The following is a 19,152-nucleotide window of genomic DNA, read 5'->3' on the forward strand; positions in this document are numbered from 1 at the left end:
AATTGAAATTCCGACGGAGTTGGTGTCCGTCAGTATATTCTGACGGAATACTGACGACCTTTTCCGACCGAATTCCGACGACATAGTGTTTAGGGGTTGATTACAAGTTTCTAAATGCAAAATCTAAATCTTTGATAATATATATAGTATTTGCATAAAGATTTATCGATAAAAATGTTTTTATAACACGATTTTACACAACAACATTTTTTGTAGTGTAAGATTAGATGAATATGATTGTATAAGTATATGAGTGTTAAGATGAGATGTTATGAAAACAATGATATGCATACATAAATATTTTAATGAGTTGCTATATTTGAACGGTTGCGATCTAATACTATGCTAAACACTTATTATGTATTATTTTCATAGTTTTGGCATCTAAATTTATAGATTTTTATGTTTGAAATTTTTTAGAAACACATGTCCTTGGTAATTCGTCGGAATATACCGACGACATTCTGACGAACTAGACAAGTTCGTCGGAATGTCGTCGGTATATTCCGACGAATTACCGAGGACATTTCCAAACTTCAATGGAACCCTTTGTCGTCGCTATGTCGTCGGTATTTTGCGAGGGATTTCCGACGGAAACATGGTTCGTCGGAAATTCGTCAGAAAATTCCGACGGAATACCGACGACGGTAACAGTTATATATGTTAATCGGAATATCGTCGGAAGTTCGTCGGTATATTCCGACGAATTTCCGACGACTACAACGGTTATATGTTTTATCGGAATGTCGTCGAAAAGTCGTCGGAATATTCTGACGAGTCATTTTTCCTCGGAAATTCGTCGAAAATGACCGACGGAATTCCGACGACTTCAAATTTTTTGTTTTCGTCGGAAAGTGGTCAGAAATCCGTCACAAACGTCCGACGACATTGTAGTCCGTCAGAACCTCCGTCGGAATTCGGCGTGTTTTCTTGTAGTGCGCACCCGAGCAAAGAATCCGAACGGGAGTCCCATAGCCAGCGGAAAAGAAGAAACCACCGGCGGTACGAGGAGAAACCGAAAACTAAAATGCTGTCGCTCAGCGGTTTGTGCCGGAGATTACCGTCTCCATTACCTTCCACTGGGACCCCGTATACACCCATCTAACCGCTACTCTTATAAACCAGAAATTTTCTTTGTCATGTGATGTTTTAAGAATGTTTCTAGAGTATCATCCAACAAAATGTTGAATCATTATCCTGTTGGCTATGCCAAAACAGTTATGTAATTTTCTTCTACTGCACTTTATTTAATAATTTTAAAACAGCACTATAAGATAATACTAAATCAACTAATTCGAAGAGCTAACATACTTTTCAAATCAAAATCTCCACTGATTATCTTAATCAAAAAGTTTGATTTTACTTGCTTAAAGTAATCTGTTGGGTTTGGAATACTATGTTATTGTCTTGTATTTTATAATATGTGTACTTTATTTGCTTTTCTTAGAACTATCTAGGAAGAAGAGTATTGGCTTTCTGATCCCAGAAAAAGTCTCTAAGTAACTGAAATCATTGGTGGCTTTTTGCTTCATTCCTTTTTCTCTGTCTTCATGTGAACAAGATTGCAGAATCTCTGGTTCCTTCTACTTTATTTTCCCTAATACAGAAACACACACTCTTAAGTCTAAACTAATAAAAGCAATTCTACAGATCATGGTCGTGCGTACTGCCACTTGGCTTGCCCCCCGACAATGATTTGGCAGATGTTTTGTCCTCAATCCACCAGAAAGGCCATAATGATTATTAATCAAAAGTGCGGCCAAGGGCATTTGTATCTTCTTACCACAGTTAGCCTTGTTTGAAATGGTTTTAAAGAGCTCCTAGGCCTAACTTGATCACTCATACCAGAAAAAAAGGAAGCAATCTTGCCATAGTTTCTCCATAGTTCTTGGCTACTGTGGTATCAAAAGGAGCTCTTATAACAAAGGTTGATTCTTTTGATTTGATTGATCCAAGAGAGCTATGACCTTGTTCATCTTCTAATATGTCAATGTTGATCTTCTAAATTTTAACAGATGGAAGAAGAGAAGAAGACAGTTAGGTGTTGCAGTGAGTGCAAGACCACCAAGACACCAATGTGGAGAGGTGGACCATCTGGTCCCAAGGTCTCTTCTTCTACCTTAACTCCCTATATCCATTTAGCTTTATTTGAACTTAAGAGGAAACTATATAACTATTCTGAAGTTTTTTTTTTCTTTGCTCTTTGCTGTGAAATTCACAGTCACTTTGCAATGCATGTGGGATCAGATTAATGAAACAAAGACGGTCCGAGCTATTGGGTATTCGTATTATTCACAGCCACAAAGCCTACAAGAAGATAAATTCATCACCATCATCACTATCATTTTCACATGGTGGCGTGTCTTTGTGATGTAGGAGACTCTTAGATTTACAGAACCTAATCTAGAAGTTTTCCTTTTATTTCATGTTTTCTTTTTCTTGTAGGGATTTACCTTTTTATGTTTTAGGCTCTCTCTATTTAAGAGGGTTTTAGGTATTCTGTTTTGGACATTCATATCTTTTCTTATCAATAGAAGTTTTCAAGCTTTTATCTTTTCTGGTGGATTCCAGAGCTTAATATTCGAGTTCTTGCTTGAGAGCTTGATTTTGATCTAAGGGTTAGTGTTTGCTAACCTTAGTGATTTCCGACTGCGTCAAGTGGTATCAGAGCAAGGTCTTCTCCTTCTCTTTTCGAAGCTTGATCAGCCATGGGTGATCAACCAGTAACCAAAGCCGACTTCGAGGGTTTCGCAGAAGGTTTAAGGGAGGCAACCACAAACCTCACTGCTGTAACTGCTCAATTGGCAAATCTGGTAACTGCGTTAAATAATCAGGTTGTGGCTTATCCCAATCAGGTTAATAACGCCGGTCAAAGAGGTGGAGAAAGAAGACCAATTCGGGGTCAACAAGGTCGAAACAATCGTGATGTTGTTGTTGATAATTCTAGTTCAGAAGAAGAATCAGAAGAAGAAATAGCTGAAGGAAACCAACAAAACAATTATGATTATCGGGTAAAAGCCGATATTCCATTGTTCTATGGAACTATGGGAGTGGAGGAGTTTCTTGATTGGCAAATTGATGTTGATCAATTTTTTGATGTCATGGGCGTTCCTGAGAATAAACAAGTTAAGATGGTAGCTGTCAAACTGAAGAAGACTGCTGCAGTGTGGTGGGATAAACTCGTTGTCCAAAGGCAAAGACAAAGGAGAGGACCAGTTAGGACTTGGCGTCGAATGAAGCAATTAATGCTGGAGCGATTCTTACCGGAAGATTACGAACAAATTCTTTACAAGATGTATCTCGATTGTGTTCAAGGAAACAGAACTGTGACCGAGTACACAGCTGAATTCTTGCGTTTCTCTGAACGCAATGAGTTAGGCGAAACAGAGAATCAGAAGGTGGCTAGGTACATCAGTGGGTTAAAGGGTTCTCTTCATGGAAAGATGGGTTTGCAAACCGTATGGACCGTGCAGGAAGCTTCCAGTCTAGCATTAAAAGCTGAGTTAATGGAGAAGTCATCACGCGGGTTCTCAGCATTTAGAAGAAACACGGCTCAGACCAATTTTGAACCAACAAGTGAGAAAGAAAAGAGTGTAGCCAATAAAGACTCCAATCCGGGAAACAAAGGAGCTAGTAGCTCTAACTCAATCCAACAGAACAAGGCACCAGCTCAGAGACAAAACAATCCTTATGCTAAGCCTTCCATTGACAAGTGTTTCCGTTGCCAAGGACATGGTCATAAATCAAATGTCTGTCCAAGTCGGAGAACAGTTGCTATAATAGAGGAAGAAGATGAAGAGGATGAAAAGGATTTCGCTGAGAATGAAGAATATGAGGGAGCTAAATTCGCTGAAGAAGAATCTGGAGAGATGATAAACTTTGTGCTGCAACGAGTCTTGTTATCATCTAAAGAAGAAGGCCAACGTAAGAATTTGTTTAGAACACATTGTTCTATTCAAAACAAGGTGTGTAATGTGATTGTGGATAATGGAAGCTCGGAGAATTTAGTTTCTCAAAAGCTGGTGGACTATCTGAAGTTACCCACAACCCGTCATGAGAAACCGTACGGTCTTGGTTGGGTGAAGAGAGGATCACAAGTTCGAGTTAGCATGACTTGCAAAGTTCGCATATCTATAGGTAAACATTATAAGGAGGAGATCACTTGTGACGTTCTTGACATGGATGTTTGTCACATTCTTCTTGGACGACCTTGGCAGTATGATAACGATATCACATATCGAGGTCGAGACAATATGATAATGTTTACGTGGGGCAACCATAAAATTGCCATGGCACCTGTTAAGGATTTTTGTAACACTGCGAAGGAAAAGAAGTCAAGTTTCTTGGTTATGACACATGACGACAAAGAGCTTGATGGGGATGTTCAAGAAGCAAAGTGTTTCTATCCCTTGGTTGTTAAAGGGTTGTTGAGTGCAGCAACGGAGGAAACGTCAACCCCACGAGAAGTGTTAGAAATTCTGGATGATTTCAAAGAGTTGATTGCGGAAGAACTTCCTAATGATCTACCTCCCATGAGAGATATTCAGCATCATATTGACTTGATTCCAGGATCCAGTCTGCCAAATCTTCCCCATTACCGTATGAGCCCTAAGGAGAATGAGATTTTAAGGGAACAGATTGAAGATTTGCTGAGAAAAGGATTTATTCGTGAGAGCATGAGTCCATGTGCCGTACCGGTTCTGCTAGTTCCTAAGAAAGGTAACCAGTGGAGGATTTGTGTTGATAGTAGAGCCATTAATAAGATAACCATTAAATATCGATTCCCTATACCCCGGTTGGAAGATATGCTTGATGAGTTGTCAGGTTCTAAGGTGTTTTCAAAGATAGATCTTCGAAGTGGTTATCATCAAATTCGAATCAGGCCTGGAGATGAGTGGAAAACTGCTTTTAAGAGTAAAGACGGATTATTCGAATGGATGGTGATGCCTTTTGGGTTGTCAAATGCTCCTAGCACTTTCATAAGATTAATGAACCAGGTTCTCCGCCCGTTCATTGGTTCTTTTGTGGTGGTTTATTTTGATGACATTTTGATATACAGTAAAACAAAAGACGAGCATATGGAACATTTGAAGCAAGTTTTGCAGGTTTTACAAGAAAACCAACTGTACATCAATCTTAAAAAATGTACGTTCTGCACCAACAAGCTGTTATTTCTTGGATTTGTTATTGGTGAAGAAGGGATTCAGGTTGACCAGGAGAAAGTGAGTGCCATAAGGGATTGGCCGGTTCCTAAGTCAGTCACTGAGATACGCAGCTTTCATGGTCTAGCTACTTTCTACAGAAGATTTGTTAGAGATTTTAGTACCATTACTGCGCCTATCACTGAGTGTTTGAAGAAAGGGAAGTTTCATTGGGGATCCGAACAGGAAGAGAGTTTTGCTTTAATTAAAGAGAGGCTTTGTACTGCACCAGTATTAGCCTTACCCGATTTTGACAAAGTGTTTCAAGTGGAATGTGACGCTAGTGGTGTGGGAATAGGTGCCGTCTTATCACAAGAAAAACGACCGATAGCTTTCTTTAGTGAAAAGTTAAGTGAAGCTCGCCAAAAGTAGAGCACGTATGATCAAGAGTTATATGCGGTTTTTCGAGCTCTTCGACAATGGGAGCATTACTTGGTTCAGAGAGAGTTTGTTCTATTTACAGACCACCAAGCTCTAAAGTATCTTCACAGCCAGAAAGTGATAAATAAGATGCATGCTCGTTGGGTAAGTTTTCTGCAAAAAATTTCCTTTCATTATTCAGCATAAGTCTGGGACTCTTAACAAGGTGGCAGACGCCTTGAGTAGAAGAGCTTCCTTACTCACTATCTTAGCACAAGAGGTTGTGGGTTTCGAGTTTCTGAAGGAGTTGTATGAATGTGATGTTGAATTCAAGGAGTTATGGGGCAAATGTAATGGAAAGCATCCTTCGGCAGATTTCCACATACGAGATGGTTATCTTTTTAAAGGAGACAGGCTGTGCATTCCTTGCTCGTCATTACGAGAAAAGTTGATTCGCGATTTGCATGGTGGTGGCCTTAGTGGTCATTTGGGAAGAGACAAGACCATTGCTAGCTTGGAGACAAGGTTTTATTGGCCATATTTAAGGAGAGATGCGGGTGCTATAGTTAAAAGGTGTTATATCTGTCTTCTAAAGGACAATCTCAGAACACTGGACTTTATATGCCATTACCAATCCCAGAAGATATTTGGCAAGACTTGTCTATGGATTTTGTGCTAGGCTTACCTCGTACACAGCGAGGCGTCGATTCTGTGTTTGTGGTCGTTGACAGATTCTCTAAGATGTCGCATTTCATCGCCTGCAAGAAGACTGCAGATGCCTCTAACATCGCCAAGTTATTTTTTCGGGAAGTGGTACGTCTTCATGGGGTTCCTAAGACAATAATTTCCGACAGAGATACCAAGTTTCTGAGTCACTTCTGGATTACACTTTGGAGAATGTTTGGAACCAGCTTGAAACGGAGTTCTACAGCTCATCCACAGACTGATGGGAAAACCGAGGTGACGAATAGGACTTTGGGGAATATGATTCGAAGTGTTTGTGGAGATAAACCGAAACAATGGGATCTGGCTTTACCTCAAGTGGAGTTTTCTTACAACAGTGCCGTGCACTCAGCTACAGGGAAATCACCTTTTTCTTTGGTCTATACTTCTATTCCGAAGCATGTGGTCGATTTGGTTAAGTTGCCTAAAGCTCCTGGAGTTAGTATCTCAGCTGAGGCTATGGCAGAGGATATTCTAGCAACTAGAGACCCTGTCCGAGCGAAGTTAGAAGCAACTGGCCAAAAGAATAAAGAAGCAGCAGACAAGCGTAGAAGACTCAAGGTTTTCAAAGAAGGAGATGAAGTGATGGTGTTTCTACGAAAAGAAAGATTCCCCGTGGGCACATATCGCAAGCTACAGCCTCGCAAATATGGTCCATTCAAGATTTTGCGGAAGTTAAATGATAATGCTTATGTGGTGGCACTTCCAGAAGACATGAACATTTCTAATACGTTCAATGTGGCTGACATCTATGAGTACCATGCTGATGGTGTTCTTTATCCAGAAGAGAACTCGGGGTCGAGTTCTTTCGAGGTGGAGGAGACTGATGTAGGAGACTCTTAGATTTACAGAACCTAATCTAGAAGTTTTCCTTTTATTTCATGTTTTCTTTTTCTTGTAGGGATTTACCTTTTTTATGTTTTAGGCTCTCTCTATATAAGAGGGTTTTAGATATTCTGTTTTGGACATTCATATCTTTTCTTATCAATAGAAGTTTTCAAGCTTTTATCTTTTCTGGTGGATTCCAGAGCTTAATATTCGAGTTCTTGCTTGAGAGCTTGATTTTGATCTAAGGGTTAGTGTTTGCTAACCTTAGTGATTTCCGACTGCGTCACTTTGAAGAAACGACGGATTCTAAAAGAGAAAGAACAAGCAGCTCTTTGTCTACTATTATTGTCTTGCAACTATGTTTTCGCCTGAGAAAAAAAGAACAGAGTATCTCACTGAAAACACAGTTTTGTCCTTTATTTTGTTCGACGTTTTTTGGGCTACTCTTTTAGTCTTTTGAAAGGATATGCATGTATAATTTAACGCACTAAATTTGGGCCCATTCTTGTGTCAACGGCCTGGCCCATAGAGATCATTGGTCAACTCTTGAATAATGGAATTTTATACCGGATCATTTGAGTTATGGCTTTGCATTGACTTCGGTTCTGGCTGAAGTTGGATCAGATCTGATTCTGTTTGGTACAACCAATTTTTATTTTATGCAAGTTCACTTCGAACATGGCGTATTTTGAAACTCTTTCACCAAATTTTCTTCTTTTTAATTACGTATATCAAACAAAACCAAAGAAAAAAAACAAACGTGTACGTATTTCTAATGGCTACATCATCAATATTGTGAAAAAAAAAACTTTCTATATTCTTTAGTTTGTCAGAAAAAAATATATATCAGAAACAGAAACAAGTTAACTAAAAAAGGTCATATACGCAAGTTGAACCAAGTGACTTGCTGGGATGTTTTTCCTTTAAAAAATGGGAATATTCTTTTCTTTCGTAGATATTAAAAACATCAAAGATTCCTGCAATAAGTCGATGATTTGCTTATCATAATTTAAATGTTTTAGATTTTTAGTGAGCGTATTACATAAATGTCTAATGTTTTGACTCAGATCTGTTTGGTATTAAACGATCATAATTTTAATGATTAATCTAAAGACTAATTTTTTCACAATGTACCAACTCAAGTGGCCAAAGTAGCATGGACATTTTCCAAAAGTGGAAACCATGTATGACCCTCCTAACTAAAGCCAACTCGCATCGTAGTTCGTAGATCCGTATTTGTCGGATCGGGTCAAAGATCCGAATTAAACGGGTCTCCCTCTCACGCAAGCGGGTTTACTTCAATCTCCACCATTTCGCTCTATCTCTATTTCTATAAACACAGACGAATCTCAAAACATCTCAATTCCGTTCAGATGCAAGTTTTCATTACACCAGGCAAGTATCTTCTCTTTTTCTCCTTCTGGGTCACTTTAGATTCTCAAAACATTTCATAAATTTCGCTCCTTTACGATCCTCTTCTTCGATGAGGAATCGAACACACGTCGATTAGAAGAACAAAAACTGTTCGATTCACTTTCGCCATTTATAAAGTTCGTCACTTTCGTGTCTATTTATTGTAAATTACGATACTTTTTAATTGAATTATTCATATTCGAGTTTAAAAAAATCATGACTTTTGGTTTAACATTGAGTAAACTGTGTTCGGTTTGTAACATTCTATCATTATCTGTCTCTATAACTCGAAAGCTATTAACTTTTCTTTTTTTTAATGTTCATTCTCTGGATCTACAGGCAGTCTTCTTCAGGAACATTGTTGTTTTGATTATTGATCTTAACTTAGAGGGGTGAGAAAAGAAAGGAAGAGATGTGTATCTCAATCTCGCAAGTCTCTAGATTCAGAACCAACCTATTCTTAGGAAGCTCTTGCTGTGAACGTGTCCACGGCTGGTTCAAGAACAACTCAACCCCGAAGCTGCTTAATATCAGATCCTCCTCGGTCAATGGAAAGAGCAGATGGGTCAGGCGTAATGTGAGCACAACTACACAAGGAGGCAGGAGCAACACCAAGAGCAGCGTCCTGGGAGGAGCGGTTCCTGTCACCAGGATAGTAGACGCAGAGAGCACGGCCAAGATACAACAACAACAGCCTTTTGGAAACCTTCAGCAGCGTCTTGCTGAAAACAAAGATCTCTCTAGTCTCCTCACTGTTATAGTCTCTGATCTCGAGACGACAGGATTGCATAGGGTGAAGGAGAGGATTATCGAAATCGCAGCTCAGGATCTAGCTGGTGGTGAGAACAGTACGTTTCAAAGTCTGATCAACCCTGGTGTTCCTATATTGAATGCTAGTATCCATGGGATCAGGAATGATATGGTTTGTAGACCTGAGGTTCCAAGGTATATACAAGATCTGTCTTTATATACAATCTTTTAGTTTGTGTGATTGTTTATTGGTTGTTCTGTTTGGTAGAATGGAGGAGATGATACCGATCTTTCTACGGTATGTTCAGAGTAGACAGAAGCCTGGTGGTTATGTAATGATTGTTGCACATAACGGCAAAACATTTGATTTTCAGTTCTTGATCAACGAGTTTAACCGTTGCTCTTACGAGATTCCTCCTAACTGGCTGTTCTTTGACTCGCTACCACTCGCTAGAGAGAGCATGAAGTCTGTAGGTAATGTTCCTTGGTCTCTGCTTGTTACCATTGTATACTATATTGGTTGGTTTGGACTCTGATAAACCAGAAATGGTTTCTTCTTCTTTTTGGCAGACGCAACGGTTAAGCCAAAAGCATCGTTATCAGCGCTAGGGGATTACTACAATCTTGTAAGGGATGGTGACGCTCACAGAGCATTGTCAGATGTGTTACTCTTGTCTCAGGTGTTTCAGAGACTAACCATTGATCTCAAGCTCTCACTCTCTGATCTTGTCCTCCGCTCTTACACCACATCCGACCTTATTGCTGCCATGGCAAAGAACAAGAAGGCCTGAAATCATTTTTAGAAACATTGATCTCTTATTAGGCTTCTTTTTTTGTAATATTGATCTCTGATTCTATTGTTTCTCTATATAGTGTATGTAACTCCGGAAAAACCTCAGTCATGTAACCTATTATTTAATTTATCGTGGGATAAATTAAGTCGAAAAACATATGTAATTTTACCAAGTCATAAGGCATTCAATACAAAAACAGTTATAAGGTTTCCTGCTTCAATATCAATATGAGCAATCCCTAACTAATCACAGGTCACAAGATTAGTTTGTTTAAGTACTTTCTCCAAACTCAAAGTAAATCAAAATCTTTGAGCAAAACCTTAAGTTGGAATCCATAAGTGATAAAGTCAGAATAAAATCATAAATGGTCTAATGTTTCAGGGATAGGATCATGTGTAACAAGAATCATTTTTATCATTTACTATTTTAATTGTAGTTTAAAACTTGAGCACAAAAATTAAGAAAATATTTAATTTTATATATTTACTAAATAAAACATTATTACCAATACATCTAATCATATTTTAACCAATTAAAAATATAAGAAATATAAAGAAAATTTTAACTTTACAACGACAATTAAACTGAAACGGATGAAATATCATTTTAGACTAAACCATGTACAGAACCGGCTCATGGTTTATAAGGACCATTGGGCAAAAAAACAATTAGACCCTTTATTCCTTTAATAGTTTAAAATACAATTCTAGCATGACTTTTATTTGAACATAAAAAATATGATTTTTGAAAATTATATTATTTAAAATGTTATTAAATTTAGAAATGAAAACATATAAATAAATAAAAATCAGCACTACATGTATATTTATTTTTGTTCTTAAGAATTTTTTTGTTTGAAATTTTTGTTTTTTAAAAAAAGTTGGACCCCTAATATCATGGACCCGGACGGTCGTACTGCTCGCCCGTGTGGTTGAGCCGGTACTGATCAGGTACATCTAGATATTTGTGAAGATTCGGTTAATTGTTTTAGACTATTTCAACTGAACTAATAGAAGATTTCTATTCTGATGATTTTTTCTTGTTCAATCTGAATGTATTATTTAACTATATTCAACGAACATTTTTGCATGTGGATTTATCTCGCCGACTCCTAGTAAATAAACATCACCACACCTAACATACCATATAGCTAACAGCATGACGTTTAATCAAAGGAAAATCGTGCCAGATTTATATTTCAAAAAGGAAATACACGGCGGGTAAAAGGTTTGAACGGCATGCATTCGTGCGGGCTGTTGAAAACGAAAGATTGGAAATAAAAAAACAAAGTAGTTAAATTAGTAAATAGTAAATACATGTAATAAAACTTTTTTATGTAATTATTACATCAGAAGTCATCTCTGTCTCTTATATGTCTCTCACTCTCTATCCAAAGAATAATTTAAAGAAAAAAAAAAGAAAGGAAGACAAATTCCGGAAAACCGACAGAATCATCGTCGTCGTCGTCTTCTTTGCATCTCGCCGGAATCTTTTTCGGAATATCCGTGTAATCTTCACCGAGAATCAATTTCCCCCGGGAATTAATTGTTTTCTGATCTCTTTCTGGATTCTTCGGTTTTAATTGATTTGTTGAAAAGTGGGAATCTTTGGTTTTCGATTGAGAAAAAAAAAATGGATTCCGATTCGTGGACTGATCGTCTCGCATCGGCTTCGAGGAGATACCAGCTCGATTTCTTGTCCCGATCTGGTGAGTCGGTTTCATTTTTGAGATTTGATTATTGTTGTCTTAATTTAAAGGCTGTACGAATGAGACAGAGATGATATCGTTGCGATTATATCGATCATTTGCGGATATAATCAATGACTTAGAGAACTCTGTTATTTCGTTTAATTGTTCAATGTTTGTGATGTTGAATTTGTTTTATTCGTTGGGTCTGAGAAGAAGGCAAAGTTTCTGTCTTTGAGGCATTATTAAGCGTGTGTGCTAGTTTATACCTAGAGTTTGTTCATAGGTTTCGTTTGAAGCTTTGATTCTTGTTTAACCAATAATAAAGTCAAAAACTTGTTCAAAACCTGAGACATATTTGACAGGAAAGGTTATGGATTGCTACTCTTGCTAGTGTTTCCATCCTTTATTACATATCTTGATGTTACTTCTAATCACGATTTATATTTGTCTCTGTATATTGTAACACGCAGGAATGGAACGCGTTTTTAGTAGTCCTATTTTTTATTTATTTTTCTTGGCTCTGTTTCTGTACTTTCACCATTTGTAATTGTATCTGACCAATTTTTTTATAAAAAAAAAATGAAAACGCAGATAATTTCTTGGGGTTGGAGGAGATAGAGGGAGAAGATGACTTCAGGGAGGAGTATGCTTGCCCCTTCTGCTCTGACTACTTTGATATCGTCTCTCTCTGCTGCCACATAGACGAAGATCATCCTATGAACACAATTAATGGGGTAAATATATTTCTTCTATATTTATTCTCATGTGGATCTAATTAATGTTTCCTCACTATGATTCTTGGTAGATTAAGAAGAACACTGTTCTTTGTTTAGTAGTTTCTCATCTTGGATGTAATAATAATGAAGTGGAAGTAGCCCTTGTCTGTTGTCAGGACAGTTGATACAATAGGAACTTGTGTTTGAATCCGAGATTGACCATTTTCTGTCTCCTTGTAGGTGTGCCCCGTTTGTGCGGTGAAAGTGAGTTCCGATATGGTTGCTCATATAACACTTCAACATGCAAACATGTTCAAGATATCCTTTTTTGTTTCTTTCTTTTCCTTAAAACCATTTTTTTTACTTTATGTGATTCCTCAAATTGAGTGTGTTTGATTAATTCCTTAACGAAAATATTACGTGACGACGAGGAAAAGGAAAGCAAGAAGAGGTGGGGCTCAGTCCATGCTATCGATCTTGAAGAGAGAGTTTCCTGATGGAAACTTTCAGAGCTTGTTAGAAGGAACCTCGCGTGTTGTGCCTCCTTCGTCTGCCACTATAGCTGCTGACCCTTTGCTGTCTTCGTTCATTACGCCAATGGCAGATGAGCTTTTCATTTCTGAATCAGGTTTATGTGGAGAGACAAGTTCTGCCAAGAAGGCATTGAATCAGAGTTTGCCTGAACGGTATTGCTTCCTCATCCTCAGATTGATTGCTTGCATATCTAGATATTCTTACTGGTAGCCCTGACATGATTCTTTGTCTTGTGGTGGATTTTTTACAGGAAGGTTGAGAAGAAGTCGCTTTCAGCAGAGGATCACAGAGAAAAGTTGAAACAGAGCGAGTTTGTTCAAGGGATTTTCTGCTCTACGATTCTTGATGATGGATTATAAAGGAGATAATATAACTTCTCTACGGGTATTAGATCATTCAGCCATTGGGAGAAAAAAATGTAACGGAGTTGTTGTTTGTTCTCAACAAGTGAAATGGGGAAGGGTTCAGGGATAACCAGAATAATGTTAGTGAGCTTTGTAAGAGTCAAGAGAGACATGAATAATGAGTATTATTTATATGTTATTGAACACATACTTTCTCTAGTGAACGAACACTCTATTTGTCTGTAAGAAAACAATCGCAGGAGAAATGTATGTATTTCATTTACATATTCTGTTCTTAAAATCTTCAGTATAGTTTCTTCATGTTCTTTTATGTAAAGAAAACTTTGTTATTTGGACAAGGCCTGAAAAAAAACAAATGTCAACTCTATCCGGAAGAGAGCCTTACCATCGTCTCCTCAACCACACGATCCTTAGGTATGATGTTGCAAACTTGGGAATACAGCTAACAATGATTAAGGACTAGTACTAGATGGTAGGAGCCGCGCGAACGCAGGCTCCCTCTGCCACAAATAATGACACAGGCTCTCCCACTTGGGGAGACCTTAGGCTAAGCGCCCCTCCTTAAAGTGCAATGGAGGTCACTAGCCTAGGCCACTCATCTTCTTGATCATGAGTTGACCCTGTCCAGGTAAGTGATTTGTATGCTAACTCTACTTCTCTTCTTATACTCTCCTTCGCGAGTCATTCTTTCTACGCGTAAGCGATGTGGGACTATCTGTTAGCACGTTTCTCGCTCTGACACAGTTTTTCTTTACGACAATATACATGGGCTGGTACTATAGGCTCAGTTATCACGTGTTTGAGCATTTCTGGACAATCACAACTTGGTTATCGCACGTATTTTAGTCATCCTTTATTTCGTATTGTTGTGGATCCAAAATTTATTTTCGATCAATAAAATCTCACATATTACTTGGTTTTGATGAGCCTTCATGAAATTTATAGCTGATCCCTTTGTTACCAAACAACTTATAAGTTATAGCTATTGCCTCTTGTGACCTGAATTTTCTTTTTTGAAAATAAAAATTGCAGGTTTGCGTGCTCTGATGATTCATGTCTTGACTTGTCTAGGTCTACTATTGAAAATCAATTTCTTTCAGCTGAAGTATAAACAGAGAAACATTCAAATATTCCAGTAACTCTCTACTATTGTCAGATCATTCAGCGACTTGGAAAAATGGAACAACAACAAAATGTATGTTTTTTATTAGTTAATAGCACTGAGTTATGTTCTTAAGATTCAGTATAGCTTCGTATGGATTGGTGTTTTTGTATTAAAGCGCTTTGCGAGTACATATAAAACATCATTTTCACTTTAAACAAAGATGCCGACAAATGCCTTTAATACTTAAGAAACAAAACTTGAACTGTGAAGATTGTAGGCCTTTACCCCGAAGGGAGTCCTTCCAGAAATTCTCAAAGACCTAGGTCAAGCCTAGAAACAATGAGGGGGTTTGGAAATAGTTTTCAACCAGCAATAGACGCGCCTCGGTTAGTACCTCATTAGCTGCGTCATTGCCCCAAGCGCAAAGATGAGTTTCAACAATCGAACACCTCTTTCTTTTATAGTCTAGACAAAACTAACCTACTTGATATGCACTTCCGATGTGGGAGCGTGGATTTTTCCGACCAAATCAGTTATTATCTTTCTGCATAAAGAATTAATATTTACCAAAGTTTTCGTTATACAAGGGAATTACAACACGGTTGTGTGACAGATTGATAAAAAGTTTAAAATCTAACAATGGATGGTAACGGCTACCAGCATTGTGTGTATGATTACTTATTGAAGACTATTTGTTGTTGTTCGAATCAGTATTCTACTTCTTAACGAGTAAAGAAGCAAGGAGAACAGACTATAATAGCTCACTTAGAGAATCTCTTGCACAGACTCACACAAAAAGATGATAAATAGTATACTTGAAGAAGCTTATGCTTATCTACATGGATTAGGATGATTATTACAACGAAAGCCGCTTTCTTTTTTTATATGTTTCCAAGAAAAATTAAATTATTGACACTGCAATGGATGGTAGGAGCCGCGCGAACGCAGGCTCCCTCTGCCACAAATAATGACGCAGGCTCTCCCACTTGGGGAGACCTTAAGCTAAGCGCCCCTCCTCAGAGTGCAATGGAGGTCACTAGCCTAGGCCACTCATCTTCATGATCATGAGTTGACCCCGTCCAGGTAAGTGATTTTATTGTTCACTCCACTTCTCTTCTTATACTCTCCATCACGGTCCTTCTTTCTAGCTGTAAGCGATGTGGGACAATTCACACGCTCGCTGCAAGCTTGAAACGGCAAAATGGTTTTGGGTATTATTGCAATCATGGGCTACATGCTACAGGCCCATTTAAGTGAATAAGCAGCAAACCCCAAAACATCTAATCGATCAAACCACTAATGCTCTTGTTTCTTGAAGTGAGAATGACCTGAAAGAGCCAATGGATGGAACATCTAATATCACTTCAAAGACATGTTAGATATAGATACTTGCATTGATACTTCCACTAAATCCTCCCACCAAACATTATGAAGAAAAGAAAGACAGTATATTGCCATACCATTAACTAGAAAATTCAGACAATTGTATAGATTTGGGGGCTAGTCTTAGTCTTAGAGATCATAGATATTATATATATGGACTGGTGTAAGGCCTCATATATTGTTCAGATTCATAAGTGATTCACCATATTTTTTTTGTCAACTACTCATTCTATTAAATCAAACTTTACTGGATAGTAAAATAATACACCTCGTACTCTACTTAGCTAAGGGAGACGTTGCTAACCCTAGAGAAATAAACTATCAAACTATACTAAACATCTAAAATAATCATGCAAATTACAGAAATTAGTTTTGGAGAAAATGCCAGCTAGTCCAGTGAAATCTCAATCATATCTACCACTAACTAGACTATAATCTATCAAGTTTTTTTTAAAAACAATATGCATGAATAAAAATCAGTTTTGCTTGAAAACAGATATACAAAAGTACAAAAACTCAGTGCTTATTAGTAATCGCCTGGTGTATTAGTCCTAACGTCTCAGCATTTCGTTTTTTCTTGGTGAAAAATGTTTTCTTAATTTTATTTTTTTTGGAAATGATGTATGCATAATATATTAAAACAAGATAATGGACTTTCATATAATTTTAGTGTGTACATGTTATCATAAACATTTCCCATCCAATCAGCTTTTAAAGGCTGCGGGGTGGACTCACATCTAAGATATTGCGTGTTTTGAAATTTTCCTTAACCATTATCTAAGAATTAGGAACCATAAGAAGAAAGAAATTAAAACTCAAACTTACAATCCAAAAATCAATATCATATACTTAGTTGCTATCATCACAACAATCGCTGTTATGATTTGACAATGTTATACCACATATCTTCAAGGCCAAAGTGTTTAGGTCGGGAGGGACAGTAGACCTTGTTTGCTATTTTAAATGTTCCAAAGTATACACTTGAGGACCCCGCTCCAAAGCCCTCACAAATCAAAAGTGTTGTTCAAGTACATCAAATCATATCATGGAACCTCTTTTGTCGTGTTCCGTCGACAGGATTAATTATCTATTAATTATGTTAATTGCTCAGCATACTTGTTATTATCTATTTTTGGGCAGACAATTGCTATTATGTTGATCTCTTTTTTTTTTGCACCAATATGTTGATCTCAATATCAGTTCAATCCGTTTTTTTTTGCACCAAATTCAATCGATTTATTTCACATTTTAAGAACTGGTTGTTGGATTAATATTATAAATCAGTTATATATGCTCCATAACTTTAAAGTTCATCATTGATAAGATTATGTATGTGTGGAGTTTATACCAGTATCGTTGATGCATCATGTCACTCCATTAAGCTCAATATAATACATTTTGTTGAAAAGAGTATCTATGTATTATAGTAAACAAGTCATCTGTGAAAAGAAAAACGACTGAAAGTGATGTTTGGTCTGTGTTTCCTACTGATTAGGAAGCAAATGAAATGATTTATTACACTTGACGCTTGACAGTTTAAACAATCTATTAATTAAGCTCCCCTCGAGAAAGCTAATAACCGTCTTAATAACTAGTCTTAATGTTACTAGATTATGATAATGGTCCCAGTTAGCCATTTATTATTAGGATCCATTGAATTGGACCACCGTAGCGCATACACGCGTCGTACCATACACAATACTAATCTACATGCATATATTATCAAAAGAACTATCCAAGCAAAGTTATACTTTTACAGGTTGGTGTGTTTAGCAAAGGGGTCCTGTTCACTTCTGAAAGTTTTTTTAATTATTATAAATTCTGACTATTTAAATACGACTAATGTAGTAGGGTTAGATTTGTAGATCATGAAAACAATGTGGAGGTTCAGAAATTGATGTGTGCTTTTTGATCCGGAACTTGCGTGCCTAATCCTCACTTTAGCCAGCATGTGTTCTGGGCTACTTTTTAAAGTGGGCCATTCAATTTGCGGCCCATGTATTTATTTAATCCTTAATTGATTAAGCTAAACCATCGATATAATTTAATTACGATTTTTACCACGTAGACAGTGGATCGGAACATGCGCGCCTTTTTTGGATCGGATCCCAAGCTCCGTCCGGTTTGAATAATAGGAAAACGGCGTTCAGGACATCATCATTTTTTTTCTCCCTTACCCGTTTGAAAATGAATATCCGAATTTAACAAGAAATTTCTGATTTTCAGCATGTTCATCAAATAAAAATTCAGGATATATATAGCAATAAAATATACTTCCCATTTGCAAAATCACTAAAAAGATTTTATGATCTAAAATGGCCTACATTGGAGGATATATATTACTGCTTTTAATATACTTCCAACAGTTAATGCTTACCTATATAAATGTGTAAATGCATTAGACAGTATTTTTACAGTCAGACATTCAAACATATCAAAAAGACATTAAAAGCAAAACAACGCAGCCATAGCAGTATATTCACCATTCACATACACCAGTTGTAAAAATAGTCACTTAACTAACTCAGATGCACCTATAGCAATATTTATGTAACATCAATTTTATCGGTGTGAAGTTCGCATGTTTACTAAATTTACAAGCTGAATATATATATATATATATATATTGATCGATCTCCATAGTTAGTTTTTTTTCTTTTTTGTCATCTGTTGTTATATTGATCGATCTCCATAGTTAGCTTAGATAGATGATATTACAATTAAAGATGCAATATTAAAGAAATGCAAATTAATGATTTTAAGAATTAAAATTGTAGATTTTTCTGATGTGACAATAAATATTTTTGCTGTGAGATTTTGACCATAGATTTGAAAATATTTAATGATGTGCATATAAGTTTTCTAAAACTAAAATAAATATTTAGATATATTTTTATCTACAGCAAAAACAATAGAAAAGAAAATTTGTAGTTTTAGAAAATATTTATAAAACATTATTAGAAAAATTGACTTTAGAAATTATTTTGGCTTACATCACATTTAAAACAATTTACCAATCAACACCTACACAACCATAACCATGTAGTAGAATTAAAACATTAAATTCTCCATTAAAAAAAAACAGGACATAAACTATTCTACAGGAAACAACACATATAGAGAGAATTATCCATCTAAGTTGAACCTTTAAGACAATTAAGAGAAGATCTTGAACTTAAGTAAGGGTAATTGATTGAAGAAGTAAATAAGAAATAGAATCAGAAACTAGATATTGACAGCACACCACCATAACTAATGGAAGTTAACATATCATTTGATTTGATTTATCC

At 36.8% G+C, this 19,152-nt stretch overlaps 3 protein-coding genes, 2 non-coding genes and 1 pseudogene across 7 annotated transcripts; 3 read left to right on the top strand and 3 right to left on the bottom strand.

Annotated features, from left to right (window-relative positions):
- The first annotated feature begins 1,800 nt into the window (after positions 1-1,800).
- LOC125575909 lies at positions 1,801-5,985 on the top strand. 2 transcript variants are annotated; one of them, XM_048735173.1, is made up of 3 exons: positions 1,801-1,927; positions 2,016-2,105; positions 2,222-5,985. In XM_048735173.1, exon 3 carries the CDS (start codon positions 2,709-2,711, stop codon positions 5,571-5,573), a length of 2,865 nt encoding a protein of 954 aa, XP_048591130.1. In that variant the 5' UTR covers positions 1,801-1,927; positions 2,016-2,105; positions 2,222-2,708; the 3' UTR covers positions 5,574-5,985. The 2 variants fall into 2 exon arrangements, with proteins under 2 accessions (XP_048591130.1, XP_048591131.1); XM_048735174.1 differs by lacking the exon at positions 1,801-1,927 and having other exon boundaries at positions 2,002-2,105.
- Positions 5,986-8,298: 2,313 nt separating this feature from the next.
- Positions 8,299-10,289, top strand: LOC106390215 (exonuclease DPD1, chloroplastic/mitochondrial-like). 2 transcript variants are annotated; one of them, XM_013830631.3, is made up of 4 exons: positions 8,299-8,507; positions 8,865-9,470; positions 9,544-9,749; positions 9,846-10,289. In XM_013830631.3, the coding sequence occupies exons 2-4, from the start codon at positions 8,938-8,940 to the stop codon at positions 10,064-10,066; spliced, it is 960 nt and encodes a 319-aa protein (XP_013686085.2). In that variant the 5' UTR covers positions 8,299-8,507; positions 8,865-8,937; the 3' UTR covers positions 10,067-10,289. The 2 variants fall into 2 exon arrangements, with proteins under 2 accessions (XP_013686085.2, XP_013686084.2); XM_013830630.3 differs by having other exon boundaries at positions 8,464-8,662.
- Positions 10,290-11,437: 1,148 nt separating this feature from the next.
- Positions 11,438-13,548, top strand: LOC106396825 (protein DEHYDRATION-INDUCED 19 homolog 6). Its single transcript, XM_013837321.3, has 5 exons — positions 11,438-11,777; positions 12,351-12,493; positions 12,716-12,793; positions 12,896-13,161; positions 13,260-13,548. The coding sequence occupies exons 1-5, from the start codon at positions 11,702-11,704 to the stop codon at positions 13,366-13,368; spliced, it is 672 nt and encodes a 223-aa protein (XP_013692775.2). The 5' UTR covers positions 11,438-11,701; the 3' UTR covers positions 13,369-13,548.
- Positions 13,549-13,846: 298 nt separating this feature from the next.
- LOC125575975 lies at positions 13,847-14,010 on the bottom strand. Its single transcript, XR_007314515.1, has one exon. It is a non-coding gene; the product is annotated as a U1 spliceosomal RNA (small nuclear RNA).
- A 729-nt stretch (positions 14,011-14,739) lies between these two features.
- On the bottom strand, positions 14,740-14,908 carry LOC125576026 (annotated as a pseudogene).
- A 498-nt stretch (positions 14,909-15,406) lies between these two features.
- On the bottom strand, positions 15,407-15,570 carry LOC125575986. The gene has a single exon (XR_007314526.1). It is a non-coding gene; the product is annotated as a U1 spliceosomal RNA (small nuclear RNA).
- Positions 15,571-19,152: the final 3,582 nt, after the last annotated feature.

The sequence above is a fragment of the Brassica napus genome, chromosome A6, assembly GCF_020379485.1.
Source record: "Brassica napus cultivar Da-Ae chromosome A6, Da-Ae, whole genome shotgun sequence".
NCBI lineage: Eukaryota > Viridiplantae > Streptophyta > Magnoliopsida > Brassicales > Brassicaceae > Brassica > Brassica napus.

Excerpts from the sequence above, each read along its gene's own strand:
- LOC106396825 (XM_013837321.3), top strand. The coding sequence starts at position 11,702 with ATGGATTCCGATTCGTGGACTGATCGTCTCGCATCGGCTTCGAGGAGA. Across the intron at positions 12,494-12,715 it reads CTATGAACACAATTAATGGG|GTGTGCCCCGTTTGTGCGGT; the intron begins GTAAATATATTT and ends GTCTCCTTGTAG. Across the intron at positions 13,162-13,259 it reads AATCAGAGTTTGCCTGAACG|GAAGGTTGAGAAGAAGTCGC; the intron begins GTATTGCTTCCT and ends GATTTTTTACAG.
- LOC125575909 (XM_048735173.1), top strand. The coding sequence starts at position 2,709 with ATGGGTGATCAACCAGTAACCAAAGCCGACTTCGAGGGTTTCGCAGAA.
- LOC106390215 (XM_013830631.3), top strand. The coding sequence starts at position 8,938 with ATGTGTATCTCAATCTCGCAAGTCTCTAGATTCAGAACCAACCTATTC. Across the intron at positions 9,471-9,543 it reads TGTAGACCTGAGGTTCCAAG|AATGGAGGAGATGATACCGA; the intron begins GTATATACAAGA and ends TCTGTTTGGTAG. Across the intron at positions 9,750-9,845 it reads AGAGAGCATGAAGTCTGTAG|ACGCAACGGTTAAGCCAAAA; the intron begins GTAATGTTCCTT and ends TCTTTTTGGCAG.